The sequence below is a fragment of the Patiria miniata genome, unplaced genomic scaffold (genome assembly GCF_015706575.1).
Source record: "Patiria miniata isolate m_02_andy unplaced genomic scaffold, ASM1570657v1 HiC_scaffold_1, whole genome shotgun sequence".
NCBI lineage: Eukaryota > Metazoa > Echinodermata > Asteroidea > Valvatida > Asterinidae > Patiria > Patiria miniata.
The window spans coordinates 38,133,822-38,150,742 of record NW_024037047.1 but is presented as its reverse complement, the minus strand read 5'-3'; the positions used below and the strand labels follow the sequence as shown (position 1 = coordinate 38,150,742).

Sequence of the window (16,921 nt, the reverse complement as noted above, 5' to 3'; positions counted from 1 at the left end):
CAACCTAATTGTTTAGAAGAACTCCGTGTCCGTTCCCATATTTTTCCAGGTGAAACGAGCTACGCCTACGTCCCTAAATAGACTGATCTTGTGCAACGTTGGTCATTCGCAATCATGACGCGACGGTTGAAGGACAATATTCACGCGCTTCACATTTTAAGCAAATCTTCGAGCAAAAGAAGAAAGGCAATTTTAAAGAATGCTGACAAAGAGCTCATTACCTGTTTGTGTGAATGTGCACTGAACGTTTTAAAAGGTCGTGTACCCCTATCACCAAGCCAGAAGAAGAAATTGGCACGACATAAGGCACATCTGCGAGCTCTCGCTGACAAGAAATCTTCTCACGTCAAACGAAAAGAGCTATTGGTACAGAAAGGAGGATTTCTGGGACCCCTATTAGCCCCAATTCTGGGTACACTGGGTGGTCTATTGTTCAAGTAATAATGCGCTATGCCCGCAAAATCATGATTAGCGCCCCAGCAGACCGTGTTACTAAAGCCATTCAGAATGTACTCCTTTCACGTAACGCTACGCAGAGTAAACTGCAGAATCTGGAAGAAGACATGAAAGTCATCCTGGAAAGAACCGACATTCCCGATGACACTAAAGTATCATTGTATCAGCAGACTTTACAAAAATATCTGCAATATGATCACGCCCGAAAAACTGAACCCATGTCTTTTACGATGTCTACGCCAGCGCAGGGATCCGGTACGCCAAAATCATCGGGAGACGACGTTCCACAGGACAGCATAGAAAATGACGAAGGAACCGTAACTTCAGACAAGCAAGATGACCTGACACCACAAATTCTCGAGAGTGTGCCTAAAACTTTACAGCGCAAAGCGAAACTGCTTATGAATCAGCTTAAGCATAATGACGTCATGACTTGGAACAAAAATGGGGAACTTGTATATGAAGGGGATGTCGTAAAGGGTTCAAATATTATTGATCTTGTCAATGACACTCTAAGAAGTAAAAAGGGTTTCGTTCCTCATGGATTTCAATATTTTATGCGTGGATTGGCCAAATCTAACGCGCCCGAGAGTATTATCGGTAACGAAGCTCGACGTAGCATCGTTAGAAAATATAAAGAATTTGGCTCCGATAAGAAAAGGTTGCTACCCGATCTTCCTACATCCCGCACACCGATTCCATCTCGAAGGCGACTTAGAGTTGTGTCAACTCCATTAAGAGCCAAGAAAAAACTGAATTGGGAAACTTTGTAAATATAGTGACGTGTCTGTTTTGATTGAAAAGGTTTAATACGTAAACTTTGTATTGTTTGCATTTCATGTATGTTATCAGTAGTTGAAAGGTATTATTGTGTGATGTTAAGAATAAGAAAAGACAAAATGTAAACTTGAAAAAAAGAAGAATTTTTTGTAATTAATAAACGTTTTATTCATAAGCAATAAATAATGGAACAAATGTTAAGAAGAAAAAAAAAAAATTCTTTGACTTTTTTTTTTCTTTACTGTTTTTTTTTGTACCTACTAACAATGACTAAATATTTTTACATACAAATGTTTTTTGTTTACCCTTTTTTTCTTTAACACAATTTTTTTTTTTACACAAATTTTTTTTCTAAACACAATTTTTATTTTTTTACACACAAATTTTTTTTTCTAAACACAATTTTTTTTTTTTTTTTTTCTAAATACAATTTTTTTTTTTTTTTTTTACACAAATTTTTTTTTTCTAAACACAATTTTTTTTTTTTTTTTTTTTTTTACACAAATTTTTTTTTTCTGAACAATTTTTTTTTTACACAATTTTTTTTTTAAGAATAACAGAAATGATAATATATATTTACAAATACAAAAAGTGTTGAGTCACGATAGCTTATTATTTTTTCTTAATACAACTTTGACGACAAATGAAATTTAAATCTGAAACGGGTACATCAACATCATATTTTTCTTCTATAAAATCTTGCACTAACACATCATTGATGAGGTAGTCATCCGTAAACACTGACATGATGCTGCTCATTGAAATATTTCTGCATCGATGCAGTAAGTAAAAAAGGCAGTGTTGTCCACAGACTGTAGTGCTTAGGGATTGCAAACGAACTGTGTTGTAAATAAAATGTAAACTGTTCTTTTTTAGAAATGTTTGAAAATATCGCCCGTATACATAGGGATGTTGCCCATAGGAGCAAAAGAATTCGGCGCGTCTGTCCCGAGTGAAGTACACCGCTAACCAATGGGTGCCCGGCTCGTTGCTCTTGTCAGTGTTGATGATGAATGCACTGGGGTATTCTGTCACTGGTGGTAGCCTATCTGCCGGAAATACGCCAGCCGTGTAACGCCGAGTAATACTGTCTCCCTTGAGTACTTGTAAAAGTTGCACGCTATCCATGTCGTCTTTTAATTGGAGTAATCAATCAGAATATTTCGGCTCTCGTCTACTTCTAGGACGCTATCAAACTCGCTGTATATGACAACGTTGACTGTCGTCGTTAAAGCTGTTCCAAACTTCAGCTCGAGGCGCATGTTACTGCGCTTTACCAGGTTAAGGTTAGATCCACAAGACAAATCAGGAGACAGATCAAATGCAAAGAGAGAATAGCCCCCTTCGTAATCTTCCCTGGAAATGGCATTTCCAAAATCTTTATACAGCGTATTTATACCGGAATACAACGTCTGATAGGCCATCATGTACGCGTCATCTTTTCCAGAGAATTTGGGTTGAAGCGGTCTCCACGGTGTCTGTTCGTTATCCACATACAGACCCATGAAATTTAATCCATAGTGTTTGAAATTATAGGGATTTTTACGGTAATCACCGTTAAAGGCCGTATTGTCTACCATGCCAATTACCACGCGCCTAGGGATCTGTCCCAAAAACAAGTTTTCGCGGGTAAAAGATTGATTTCCTTGCGGAATCGAAAAAGTCTTCACTTCAACTCTTCGAAGATTATACTTTGCCGTAGCAGTCTGAAGGGTTTTGGCATGCGCTAGAGCCACAGTGGGACTGACGGTGACTTTTCTCACGTACAGAGAGGCTTCCAAAATTTTTACTTTGTAATGTGTATCGGGTAAAGCAGACAGTAGACAAAAGCTATTTTTGCTGCGATGAAATTTTAGTTTGAGGCTGACTCCGTTCAGTAAAAATTTATCTTGAAAGAATATGTCGGAGTGAACCGGTCCTAAAAGATCCACAATTCGGCTCTCCCGTGTCAACATATATCTTTTCTTTAACCCTTCGTTGAAATCCTCTTCCACGGTTGGATCGTTGGCTTCCATTTTTCCGCCCGTATCTTTGTAAAACAAGGCCGCAGTCAGCTGAGACGTCTTAGCGGCAGGGCCATATGTTAAAAGAGTTTCCAGATAGGCTCTATACGGATACGTGTCCGATGAGGACGAGATCAGCTTGTCGTTGAGCGAGACATCCACTTCCGAGAACAGTGACTGCAGAAACAGGTTAGCTGGGCCAACCGGAACGCCCTCTCCAAGGTCAGTACCATTTTGATTTACAATTTTTGCTTTCACGTTGATTAGAGTGTGTGCAAGATCCAGGTAGTGCTCGGTCGAACCAGTGACATTGAATTCTATCGAGTCCGAGTCCACAATATTTGTCAGAGGGTTAAACTGGACATATTTCCCACCTAAAATAGAGGTCTGAGTCGGGGGTAGAGAGAAAAGATCTAATTCTGACTTTGTGCATTCGCACGAGTGTTTGCTGACGAATGCCATGGTTTATAGCGTTGCTATTAATCAAATATGTCGAGGGTCCTCTTCGCTCGCTTGCTCGGAGCCTTTCTGCGTGATGTACCAGTTGCTTTCCTTTTTAAATGTTTTCTCTGACTGGGAGATTTCTTCGAAAGCTGCTTTTTAACTCGTGACGTCATGTTCAATCCAACCTGTCGCAGTTGCTTCTTTGCGGCCGCTTTCACATTTTGTCCATTCAGGGCATCTGCAGCAATTCCAACTCCTGTCTTTAAAGCCTCTTTGCCTAGCATTTTTGCGCCTTGTTTGATCATTGGCAAAGCGGATCTAAAAAGACCGCCTAAAATATTTCCAAGTCCGTATCCTTTCTGAATGGGGGCACCCCTAAAAAAATTGTCCCCACCTCCGGCTTGGTTTTTGTAATATCTCTCGTAGTCTATCATGATTGCTTAAAACAAGGAGGGACGACTTCTTCTAAAATGAAGTGTCGTCGTGAGCTTCCCACGTTGGAATGGTATTTTTTCAGCAGTGTCTGTAAATATATTCATTTGTATATTCTCAAAGTGTTTTCGTTTTACAGGCACATAATGAGGTGTGCTGAATGTATGGGCAACGACATCACCCTGAGTAACTCCAGACGTCTGCACCGGGACGATCCTCAGTAGCGGCGCGCTCACATCACCCACCAGTTGATTCTCGACGATGTCACAGTACACGTACATACCGTAAAAACCACCATTGACGTCTACTGGTAAGTGACCTTCTTTGTTTTCATTAACCGCTTTGTGTTTTAATCCCAACATGCGATACAGATGATCATCAAAATATATGAACGCCCCCTGTCTGAGTTTTATCTTAACTCTGCCGGTGTGATTATTTAAATTAATGTTAATATTATGTCTAGCTGCTTCTGTCATCTCCCTATTAATTGCATCTATAATTTCCCGTACGGATTTATAGAATCCGTGCGAAATTCTCGCGTGGGTTTGTACTAGACCATGCTCGCTAAACGTAAAAGAATTGTTATTTTCTGTGATATTGTACCAAGTGAAAGGGTAATGGATTTCAGTCAGGGCAACCTCCCAATTACCAGCCAGATTAATTTGTTTCACAAGACGTGTAGTGTAACTAGACAGTGTATTGTCTGGATACAATGACATGGATGAATTACTAGGCAACGTTACGTAAAACTGAGTCGAAGGTGATGCCATGACTGCGTCCTTATTGCTGAACATCCGTCACCCAACTGTTGAACGATGAAGGATACCCTAACCATTTAACGAAATATTCGGTCTTTTTATTTTTACGTCGTTTACGCAGTACTCTTTCAATCCTGTAAAGAGCATCAGGCGATTTATAGATTTTTTGCAACTCTGGCTCGTAAAAAATTCCAGAAATTTCTGAGCCTACAAAATCTTTTAATTTATACACCGGTCTTTCTTGTCGCCCATTGCGTTCGGCCACGGTAAATATTTCCTCGGACCATGAGGGGAGGTACGACTTTTCAAACGTTAACCGCTGTTTACTGACTCGAACCTGTTCCCCGACTTTAAACTTAAATTTTACGGGCGCTTTAGACGTGGAATATAAATGTTTCCAGACTTTGCTTTCATTCTCACCGTTGACTTCCACGGGTTTCATTTTAATGGAACGATGATAGGAATGATTATACGCCTTCACCAGTTTCTGCAACACATCGATGTATTTCAAAGTATTTTTGTACGTAAAATACCGCCACATTCTAGACTTGAGAGTGCGATTAAATCTCTCCACAATGGGGGCTTTCATCTCGCTGTTTGTCGTATAGAAATGGATGCCTTCTGTTTTTAGCAAATCTTGAAACAAACGATTCGTAAATTCGCTGCCTTTATCAGTGTGAACCATAGTCGGAGGTCTACCGCTAGACTTGATATTGTTTTTGAAAGCTTCCACCAATACCTTTCCAGTTTTGTTTTTCAAAGGAATCACCCAGGCGTATTTGGTAAACACATCGATCCACGTCAGTAAAAATCGATATCCGTTGTTGGAAACATCCACTAAATCCAACTGATGTATCTCGTCAGGTGCTACAGCTATAATTTTATTCCTGGGATATTTCTTTCTAGCCGGCTTATGCAGCGTGTATACATCCTGTCCAATGAGAAAGTCTTTAATTTGTTCGCGCGTAATTTTGTACTTTCCATCGTTCCTGACAGCGCGATACAATTTCTCAATACTACTCAAACCGCTTTCACGCCCAATGTCATAATATAACGTCTTCAAGTAACTTTTGCGATCATCCATGATCCTGTCTTATCAACGCATTAGTTAAAAATGACAGTTTATTACATTTATTCACCTCTTTAATTTAATTTTTTTTTTTAAAGTCTTTGCAATAAAAATCACACTTTTGAGATTTGTCATCTTTTTATTTCTGTTTAAAATTACTTTTATTTTTATTCCAATTTATTTTAAACCATTACAGACACAATTTTTTTTTTTTTTTAAACACAATCTTTTTTTTTTTACTTTCATGTAGTTCAAATTTTTATACACAAGGCTTTTTTAAAATTCCAATTAGTTCAAATTATTAAACACAATTGTTTTTTATCAAAACTATGAAAACATTTAATAAAAGCTAACTATCAGAATCCAAAAGAAAAAAACAAAACAAAGTTAAACTGGATAGAGTAATCAAGTCAGTCAACAATCATGAAGTAAAACACTGTAAATTGAATTCTTGTTGCGATTCCCTAAGGAATGTAAACATAACAGTTAAACCAACATCTGTTGTTGGAAACATATATCAGCATGACAAATGTTGTACAAAACGGCTCTACCATTTTCAGGTTCATCGACTTTCTTTTCGACATGCATATTAACATATTTGGTAAAAAGACGATTTCTGGCATGAATAGTCGAATAGCATGAAACAATCCGATTGTTGTCTTTAGCAGTTAAATTCCACTCGGATCTACATTTCCCTAACTCAGTTTCTAAAATGTTATCTACAGCATGATCAAAGAACTTTTCCACCTTTTCAGACATGTCCAACATTATACACTCGTGGTTTTTCTGGGTGAAGTCTTTCTCTATTGGCAGATTACATCCATAGCATTGTTCCCTACAAATTTCATCTACTTTCTTAAGAATGCAAGGAACGAATATCGCCTGAATAATGTTGAATGCAAGGTCTTTACAGGCCTCACGTTCCTTCTCCTCCTCCGGTGTCCCGCTGGGCTTGGTGTATGGTACAGCGTCACCCGTATACCCCCATGGAAAGCCATCCCCCGGATCTGGCGTAGCCTCATCACTCTGAGCATCGCTGTCACGTTTCACCTTCTTGCTTCCTTGATCCCGTTGGAAAGAAAAATCCTGTAAAAGGACAAAAAAAATAAAAGAACAAAACAAAAAGTTTATTAATGTTTAAAAAAAAAAAGAGTAATGTGACACTTTTGAAATCAAACACATTTTTAACTCTGACACACAAAAAAAGCAATTCGTAATGAAGACTTTATTTACATGAGTAATTTCTTACCTCCATGTCTTCCACAGCCTCGGTGATGGCAGGCATTACTTCTACCAGTTTCTTCCATTCGTCGACCCTCAGGTTTATGCCTCGCGGACTGCTCCAAAAGTCTTTACCCTTCACATGGACAAACTCGCGAATTTTGATGTAAATCTGGCCCTTGAAAGGTTCTACCACGGCGTGACGGACGTCGGTCAGCTCGAACCTAGCGGACGGGATAGTCTCAGCTCGGCGACGCTTGCTTGGGTCAGAATTTGGGAACGGTGCACTTCGATCTTCAGCACGAGTCATCATGCGCTGCTCCAGTCGCTCAAGTCGCTGGGGGTCTGCATTGGCTAACCATTCGGGCTTCGCTGGTGCGTACTCGCGTACTTCTTTACGACTACCGGCCGCGTCATATGACGGCAGTGATGAGGTAGGCGCAGTGTAGAAACTCTCTGGTGCAGCCATCTTGTTTACAAGGTTTGATGATGTCGTCGATATTACAGAACTGAAGCGGTATGACCAAACACTTCTACCCAGCGGCCTATTTATCACGCTTGCTTCTTTTGTCCGATAACCTTGCTCAAGTCTCCCTTTGTCCGCTATTTCGGCTCAAGTCTCCCTTTGTCCGCTATTTCGGCTCAAGTCTCCCTTTGTCCACTATTCCGGTTCAGGTCTTTCCTCTGTCCGCTATTCCATCTAGCCGGGTGGGCTGCCCCCCTTTGTCCAATACATTTTTAGACCCATCCTTTGTCCGGTAAAACTTACACACGCCCATGCGCTCTTTTATTATGCTAACATCATCCATCCATATGCTAATTGGTTTCATTGATATGCTAATGAGTCCTTTGTCTTTGTGCATTATGCATAAAATTCTTTTGTCTGTCCGATGAAGACCCTACACACTACTTTCATGCTTTTTCTTAGAGTTTTATTGTGTAGTGGGGCCCCTGTGTTTGTATGTATAGGTGTTGAAGTCAAAGACTTGCTTTCCAAAATGCAACATAGCCATTTGGAATACTGGTGCCAAATGTCTAGAGTCTTAAGACTCCAGAGAGTAAATCACAGCAGAAAAGCTGACTCTCGAGGAAAAGTCTTCCCAAAAAGTGACGAAGAATGGCGTTATGGCGTTTTGGAGGGAAACTCTTTGATTTGATGTTGAAATCAAGTTCATTAGTGCACAGACTAACCCTGTCTTTTTTTCTTTTGCAGTTTTTTTTTCTTTCTTCCCTGTCTCTTGTCCGAGTGTACTTGCAGGTATTGACGACGGCCGGGACGGGATGTTCTCTGAGGGTCCGCTGTTGGGGTTTTGTGAGTTGAGTTGTGCATGTTTAATTTCATGCTTTTTCTTAGAGTTTTATTGTGTAGTGGGGCCCCTGTGTTTGTATGTATAGGTGTTGAAGTCAAAGACTTGCTTTCCAAAATGCAACATAGCCATTTGGAATACTGGTGCCAAATGTCTAGAGTCTTAAGACTCCAGAGAGTAAATCACAGCAGAAAAGCTGACTCTCCAGGAAAATTCTTCCCAAAAAGTGACGAAGAATGGCGTTATGGCGTTTTGGAGGGAAACTCTTTGATTTGATGTTGAAATCAAGTTCATTAGTGCACAGACTAACCCTCTCTTTTTTTCTTTTGCAGTTTTTTTCTTTCTTCCCTGTCTCTTGTCCGAGTGTACTTGCAGGTATTGACGACGGCCGGGACGGGATGTTCTCTGAGGGTCCGCTGTTGGGGTTTTGTGAGTTGAGTTGTGCATGTTTAATTTCATGCTTTTTCTTAGAGTTTTATTGTGTAGTGGGGCCCCTGTGTTTGTATGTATAGGTGTTGAAGTCAAAGACTTGCTTTCCAAAATGCAACATAGCCATTTGGAATACTGGTGCCAAATGTCTAGAGTCTTAAGACTCAAGAGAGTAAATCACAGCAGAAAAGCTGACTCTCGAGGAAAATTCTTCCCAAAAAGTGACGAAGAATGGCGTTATGGCGTTTTGGAGGGAAACTCTTTGATTTGATGTTGAAATCAAGTTCGTTAGTGCACAGACTAACCCTCTCTTTTTTTCTTTTGCAGTTTTTTTTTTTCTTCCCTTTCTCTTGTCCAAGTGTACTTGCAGGTATTGACGACGGCCGGGACGGGATGTTCTCTGAGGGTTCGCTGTTGGGGTTTTGTGAGTTGAGTTGTGCATGTTTAATTTCATGCTTTTTCTTAGAGTTTTATTGTGTAGTGGGGCCCCTGTGTTTGTATGTATAGGTGTTGAAGTCAAAGACTTGCTTTCCAAAATGCAACATAGCCATTTGGAATACTGGTGCCAAATGTCTAGAGTCTTAAGACTCCAGAGAGTAAATCACAGCAGAAAAGCTGACTCTCGAGGAAAATTCTTCCCTAAAAGTGACGAAGAATGGCGTTATGGCGTTTTGGAGGGAAACTCTTTGATTTGATGTTGAAATCAAGTTCATTAGTGCACAGACTAACCCTGTCTTTTTTTCTTTTGCAGTTTTTTTTTCTTTCTTCCCTGTCTCTTGTCCGAGTGTACTTGCAGGTATTGACGACGGCCGGGACGGGATGTTCTCTGAGGGTCCGCTGTTGGGGTTTTGTGAGTTGAGTTGTGCATGTTTAATTTCATGCTTTTTCTTAGAGTTTTATTGTGTAGTGGGGCCCCTGTGTTTGTATGTATAGGTGTTGAAGTCAAAGACTTGCTTTCCAAAATGCAACATAGCCATTTGGAATACTGGTGCCAAATGTCTAGAGTCTTAAGACTCCAGAGAGTAAATCACAGCAGAAAAGCTGACTCTCGAGGAAAAGTCTTCCCAAAAAGTGACGAAGAATGGCGTTATGGCATTTTGGAGGGAAACTCTTTGATTTGATGTTGAAATCAAGTTCATTAGTGGCACAGACTAACCCTCTCTTTTTTTCTTTTGCAGTTTTTTTTTCTTTCTTCCCTGTCTCTTGTCCGAGTGTACTTGCAGGTATTGACGACGGCCGGGACGGGATGTTCTCTGAGGGTCCGCTGTTGGGGTTTTGTGAGTTGAGTTGTGCATGTTTAATTTCATGCTTTTTCTTAGAGTTTTATTGTGTAGTGGGGCCCCTGTGTTTGTATGTATAGGTGTTGAAGTCAAAGACTTGCTTTCCAAAATGCAACATAGCCATTTGGAATACTGGTGCCAAATGTCTAGAGTCTTAAGACTCCAGAGATTAAATCACAGCAGAAAAGCTGACTCTCGAGGAAAATTCTTCCCTAAAAGTGACGAAGAATGGCGTTATGGCGTTTTGGAGGGAAACTCTTTGATTTGATGTTGAAATCAAGTTCATTAGTGCACAGACTAACCCTCTCTTTTTTTCTTTTGCAGTTTTTTTTCTTTCTTCCCTGTCTCTTGTCCGAGTGTACTTGCAGGTATTGACGACGGCCGGGACGGGATGTTCTCTGAGGGTCCGCTGTTGGGGTTTTGTGAGTTGAGTTGTGCATGTTTAATTTCATGCTTTTTCTTAGAGTTTTATTGTGTAGTGGGGCCCCTGTGTTTGTATGTATAGGTGTTGAAGTCAAAGACTTGCTTTCCAAAATGCAACATAGCCATTTGGAATACTGGTGCCAAATGTCTAGAGTCTTAAGACTCCAGAGAGTAAATCACAGCAGAAAAGCTGACTCTCGAGGAAAATTCTTCCCAAAAAGTGACGAAGAATGGCGTTATGGCGTTTTGGAGGGAAACTCTTTGATTTGATGTTGAAATCAAGTTCGTTAGTGCACAGACTAACCCTCTCTTTTTTTCTTTTGCAGTTTTTTTTTTCTTCCCTTTCTCTTGTCCAAGTGTACTTGCAGGTATTGACGACGGCCGGGACGGGATGTTCTCTGAGGGTTCGCTGTTGGGGTTTTGTGAGTTGAGTTGTGCATGTTTAATTTCATGCTTTTTCTTAGAGTTTTATTGTGTAGTGGGGCCCCTGTGTTTGTATGTATAGGTGTTGAAGTCAAAGACTTGCTTTCCAAAATGCAACATAGCCATTTGGAATACTGGTGCCAAATGTCTAGAGTCTTAAGACTCCAGAGAGTAAATCACAGCAGAAAAGCTGACTCTCGAGGAAAATTCTTCCCTAAAAGTGACGAAGAATGGCGTTATGGCGTTTTGGAGGGAAACTCTTTGATTTGATGTTGAAATCAAGTTCATTAGTGCACAGACTAACCCTGTCTTTTTTTCTTTTGCAGTTTTTTTTTCTTTCTTCCCTGTCTCTTGTCCGAGTGTACTTGCAGGTATTGACGACGGCCGGGACGGGATGTTCTCTGAGGGTCCGCTGTTGGGGTTTTGTGAGTTGAGTTGTGCATGTTTAATTTCATGCTTTTTCTTAGAGTTTTATTGTGTAGTGGGGCCCCTGTGTTTGTATGTATAGGTGTTGAAGTCAAAGACTTGCTTTCCAAAATGCAACATAGCCATTTGGAATACTGGTGCCAAATGTCTAGAGTCTTAAGACTCCAGAGAGTAAATCACAGCAGAAAAGCTGACTCTCGAGGAAAAGTCTTCCCAAAAAGTGACGAAGAATGGCGTTATGGCATTTTGGAGGGAAACTCTTTGATTTGATGTTGAAATCAAGTTCATTAGTGGCACAGACTAACCCTCTCTTTTTTTCTTTTGCAGTTTTTTTTTCTTTCTTCCCTGTCTCTTGTCCGAGTGTACTTGCAGGTATTGACGACGGCCGGGACGGGATGTTCTCTGAGGGTCCGCTGTTGGGGTTTTGTGAGTTGAGTTGTGCATGTTTAATTTCATGCTTTTTCTTAGAGTTTTATTGTGTAGTGGGGCCCCTGTGTTTGTATGTATAGGTGTTGAAGTCAAAGACTTGCTTTCCAAAATGCAACATAGCCATTTGGAATACTGGTGCCAAATGTCTAGAGTCTTAAGACTCCAGAGAGTAAATCACAGCAGAAAAGCTGACTCTCGAGGAAAATTCTTCCCTAAAAGTGACGAAGAATGGCGTTATGGCGTTTTGGAGGGAAACTCTTTGATTTGATGTTGAAATCAAGTTCATTAGTGCACAGACTAACCCTCTCTTTTTTTCTTTTGCAGTTTTTTTTCTTTCTTCCCTGTCTCTTGTCCGAGTGTACTTGCAGGTATTGACGACGGCCGGGACGGGATGTTCTCTGAGGGTCCGCTGTTGGGGTTTTGTGAGTTGAGTTGTGCATGTTTAATTTCATGCTTTTTCTTAGAGTTTTATTGTGTAGTGGGGCCCCTGTGTTTGTATGTATAGGTGTTGAAGTCAAAGACTTGCTTTCCAAAATGCAACATAGCCATTTGGAATACTGGTGCCAAATGTCTAGAGTCTTAAGACTCCAGAGATTAAATCACAGCAGAAAAGCTGACTCTCGAGGAAAATTCTTCCCAAAAAGTGACGAAGAATGGCGTTCTGGCGTTTTGGAGGGAAACTCTTTGATTTGATGTTGAAATCAAGTTCATTAGTGCACAGACTAACCCTCTCTTTTTTCTTTTGCAGTTTTTTTTTTCTTCCCTGTCTCTTGTCCGAGTGTACTTGCAGGTATTGACGACGGCCGGGACGGGATGTTCTCTGAGGGTCCGCTGTTGGGGTTTTGTGAGTTGAGTTGTGCATGTTTAATTTCATGCTTTTTCTTAGAGTTTTATTGTGTAGTGGGGCCCCTGTGTTTGTATGTATAGGTGTTGAAGTCAAAGACTTGCTTTCCAAAATGCAACATAGCCATTTGGAATACTGGTGCCAAATGTCTAGAGTCTTAAGACTCCAGAGAGTAAATCACAGCAGAAAAGCAGACTCTCGAGGAAAATTCTTCCCAAAAAGTGACGAAGAATGGCGTTATGGCGTTTTGGAGGGAAACTCTTTGATTTGATGTTGAAATCAAGTTCATTAGTGCACAGACTAACCCTCTCTTTTTTTCTTTTGCAGTTTTTTTCTTTCTTCCCTGTCTCTTGTCCGAGTGTACTTGCAGGTATTGACGACGGCCGGGACGGGATGTTCTCTGAGGGTCCGCTGTTGGGGTTTTGTGAGTTGAGTTGTGCATGTTTAATTTCATGCTTTTTCTTAGAGTTTTATTGTGTAGTGGGGCCCCTGTGTTTGTATGTATAGGTGTTGAAGTCAAAGACTTGCTTTCCAAAATGCAACATAGCCATTTGGAATACTGGTGCCAAATGTCTAGAGTCTTAAGACTCCAGAGAGTAAATCACAGCAGAAAAGCTGACTCTCGAGGAAAATTCTTCCCTAAAAGTGACGAAGAATGGCGTTATGGCGTTTTGGAGGGAAACTCTTTGATTTGATGTTGAAATCAAGTTCATTAGTGCACAGACTAACCCTCTCTTTTTTTCTTTTGCAGTTTTTTTTCTTTCTTCCCTGTCTCTTGTCTGAGTGTACTTGCAGGTATTGACGACGGCCGGGACGGGATGTTCTCTGAGGGTCCGCTGTTGGGGTTTTGTGAGTTGAGTTGTGCATGTTTAATTTCATGCTTTTTCTTAGAGTTTTATTGTGTAGTGGGGCCCCTGTGTTTGTATGTATAGGTGTTGAAGTCAAAGACTTGCTTTCCAAAATGCAACATAGCCATTTGGAATACTGGTGCCAAATGTCTAGAGTCTTAAGACTCCAGAGAGTAAATCACAGCAGAAAAGCTGACTCTCGAGGAAAAGTCTTCCCAAAAAGTGACGAAGAATGGCGTTATGGCATTTTGGAGGGAAACTCTTTGATTTGATGTTGAAATCAAGTTCATTAGTGCACAGACTAACCCTCTCTTTTTTTCTTTTGCAGTTTTTTTTTTCTTTCTTCCCTGTCTCTTGTCCGAGTGTACTTGCAGGTATTGACGACGGCCGGGACGGGATGTTCTCTGAGGGTCCGCTGTTGGGGTTTTGTGAGTTGAGTTGTGCATGTTTAATTTCATGCTTTTTCTGAGAGTTTTATTGTGTAGTGGGGCCCCTGTGTTTGTATGTATAGGTGTTGAAGTCAAAGACTTGCCTTCCAAAATGCAACATAGCCATTTGGAATACTGGTGCCAAATGTCTAGAGTCTTAAGACTCCAGAGAGTAAATCACAGCAGAAAAGCTGACTCTCGAGGAAAAGTCTTCCCAAAAAGTGACGAAGAATGGCGTTATGGCGTTTTGGAGGGAAACTCTTTGATTTGATGTTGAAATCAAGTTCATTAGTGCACAGACTAACCCTCTCTTTTTTTCTTTTGCAGTTTTTTTCTTTCTTCCCTGTCTCTTGTCCGAGTGTACTTGCAGGTATTGACGACGGCCGGGACGGGATGTTCTCTGAGGGTCCGCTGTTGGGGTTTTGTGAGTTGAGTTGTGCATGTTTAATTTCATGCTTTTTCTTAGAGTTTTATTGTGTAGTGGGGCCCCTGTGTTTGTATGTATAGGTGTTGAAGTCAAAGACTTGCTTTCCAAAATGCAACATAGCCATTTGGAATACTGGTGCCAAATGTCTAGAGTCTTAAGACTCCAGAGAGTAAATCACAGCAGAAAAGCTGACTCTCGAGGAAAATTCTTCCCTAAAAGTGACGAAGAATGGCGTTATGGCGTTTTGGAGGGAAACTCTTTGATTTGATGTTGAAATCAAGTTCATTAGTGCACAGACTAACCCTCTCTTTTTTTCTTTTGCAGTTTTTTTCTTTCTTCCCTGTCTCTTGTCCGAGTGTACTTGCAGGTATTGACGACGGCCGGGACGGGATGTTCTCTGAGGGTCCGCTGTTGGGGTTTTGTGAGTTGAGTTGTGCATGTTTAATTTCATGCTTTTTCTTAGAGTTTTATTGTGTAGTGGGGCCCCTGTGTTTGTATGTATAGGTGTTGAAGTCAAAGACTTGCTTTCCAAAATGCAACATAGCCATTTGGAATACTGGTGCCAAATGTCTAGAGTCTTAAGACTCCAGAGAGTAAATCACAGCAGAAAAGCTGACTCTCGAGGAAAAGTCTTCCCAAAAAGTGACGAAGAATGGCGTTATGGCATTTTGGAGGGAAACTCTTTGATTTGATGTTGAAATCAAGTTCATTAGTGCACAGACTAACCCTCTCTTTTTTCTTTTGCAGTTTTTTTTTCTTTCTTCCCTGTCTCTTGTCCGAGTGTACTTGCAGGTATTGACGACGGCCGGGACGGGATGTTCTCTGAGGGTCCGCTGTTGGGGTTTTGTGAGTTGAGTTGTGCATGTTTAATTTCATGCTTTTTCTTAGAGTTTTATTGTGTAGTGGGGCCCCTGTGTTTGTATGTATAGGTGTTGAAGTCAAAGACTTGCTTTCCAAAATGCAACATAGCCATTTGGAATACTGGTGCCAAATTTCTAGAGTCTTAAGACTCCAGAGAGTAAATCACAGCAGAAAAGCTGACTCTCGAGGAAAATTCTTTCCTAAAAGTGACGAAGAATGGCGTTATGGCGTTTTGGAGGGAAACTCTTTGATTTGATGTTGAAATCAAGTTCATTAGTGCACAGACTAACCCTCTCTTTTTTTCTTTTGCAGTTTTTTTTCTTTCTTCCCTGTCTCTTGTCTGAGTGTACTTGCAGGTATTGACGACGGCCGGGACGGGATGTTCTCTGAGGGTCCGCTGTTGGGGTTTTGTGAGTTGAGTTGTGCATGTTTAATTTCATGCTTTTTCTTAGAGTTTTATTGTGTAGTGGGGCCCCTGTGTTTGTATGTATAGGTGTTGAAGTCAAAGACTTGCTTTCCAAAATGCAACATAGCCATTTGGAATACTGGTGCCAAATGTCTAGAGTCTTAAGACTCCAGAGAGTAAATCACAGCAGAAAAGCTGACTCTCGAGGAAAAGTCTTCCCAAAAAGTGACGAAGAATGGCGTTATGGCATTTTGGAGGGAAACTCTTTGATTTGATGTTGAAATCAAGTTCATTAGTGCACAGACTAACCCTCTCTTTTTTTCTTTTGCAGTTTTTTTTCTTTCTTCCCTGTCTCTTGTCCGAGTGTACTTGCAGGTATTGACGACGGCCGGGACGGGATGTTCTCTGAGGGTCCGCTGTTGGGGTTTTGTGAGTTGAGTTGTGCATGTTTAATTTCATGCTTTTTCTGAGAGTTTTATTGTGTAGTGGGGCCCCTGTGTTTGTATGTATAGGTGTTGAAGTCAAAGACTTGCCTTCCAAAATGCAACATAGCCATTTGGAATACTGGTGCCAAATGTCTAGAGTCTTAAGACACCAGAGAGTAAATCACAGCAGAAAAGCTGAGTCTCGAGGAAAATTCTTCCCAAAAAGTGACGAAGAATGGCGTTATGGCGTTTTGGAGGGAAACTCTTTGATTTGATGTTGAAATCAAGTTCATTAGTGCACAGACTAACCCTCTCTTTTTTTCTTTTGCAGTTTTTTTTCTTTCTTCCCTGTCTCTTGTCCGAGTGTACTTGCAGGTATTGACGACGGCCGGGACGGGATGTTCTCTGAGGGTCCGCTGTTGGGGTTTTGTGAGTTGAGTTGTGCATGTTTAATTTCATGCTTTTTCTTAGAGTTTTATTGTGTAGTGGGGCCCCTGTGTTTGTATGTATAGGTGTTGAAGTCAAAGACTTGCCTTCCAAAATGCAACATAGCCATTTGGAATACTGGTGCCAAATGTCTAGAGTCTTAAGACTCCAGAGAGTAAATCACAGCAGAAAAGCTGAGTCTCGAGGAAAATTCTTCCCAAAAAGTGACGAAGAATGGCGTTATGGCGTTTTGGAGGGAAACTCTTTGATTTGATGTTGAAATCAAGTTCATTAGTGCACAGACTAACCCTCTCTTTTTTTCTTTTGCAGTTTTTTTTCTTCTTCCCTGTCTCTTGTCCGAGTGTACTTGCAGGTA

At 40.8% G+C, this 16,921-nt stretch overlaps 1 protein-coding gene across 1 annotated transcript; it reads right to left on the bottom strand.

Moving 5' to 3' along the window:
* Positions 1 to 6,169: 6,169 nt before the first annotated feature.
* Positions 6,170 to 7,979, bottom strand: LOC119722554. Its single transcript, XM_038192775.1, has 2 exons — positions 7,192 to 7,979; positions 6,170 to 7,028 (listed from the first exon to the last, which is right to left on the bottom strand). Exons 1-2 carry the CDS (start codon positions 7,630 to 7,632, stop codon positions 6,429 to 6,431), a joined length of 1,041 nt encoding a protein of 346 aa, XP_038048703.1. The 5' UTR covers positions 7,633 to 7,979; the 3' UTR covers positions 6,170 to 6,428.
* Between the last annotated feature and the right edge of the window lie 8,942 nt (positions 7,980 to 16,921).

Bases quoted from the DNA above. Each gene is read 5' to 3' on its own strand.
- LOC119722554 (XM_038192775.1), bottom strand. From the start codon at position 7,632: ATGGCTGCACCAGAGAGTTTCTACACTGCGCCTACCTCATCACTGCCG. The intron at 7,029-7,191 runs GTAAGAAATTAC...GTCCTTTTACAG, and splicing joins AGGCTGTGGAAGACATGGAG to GATTTTTCTTTCCAACGGGA.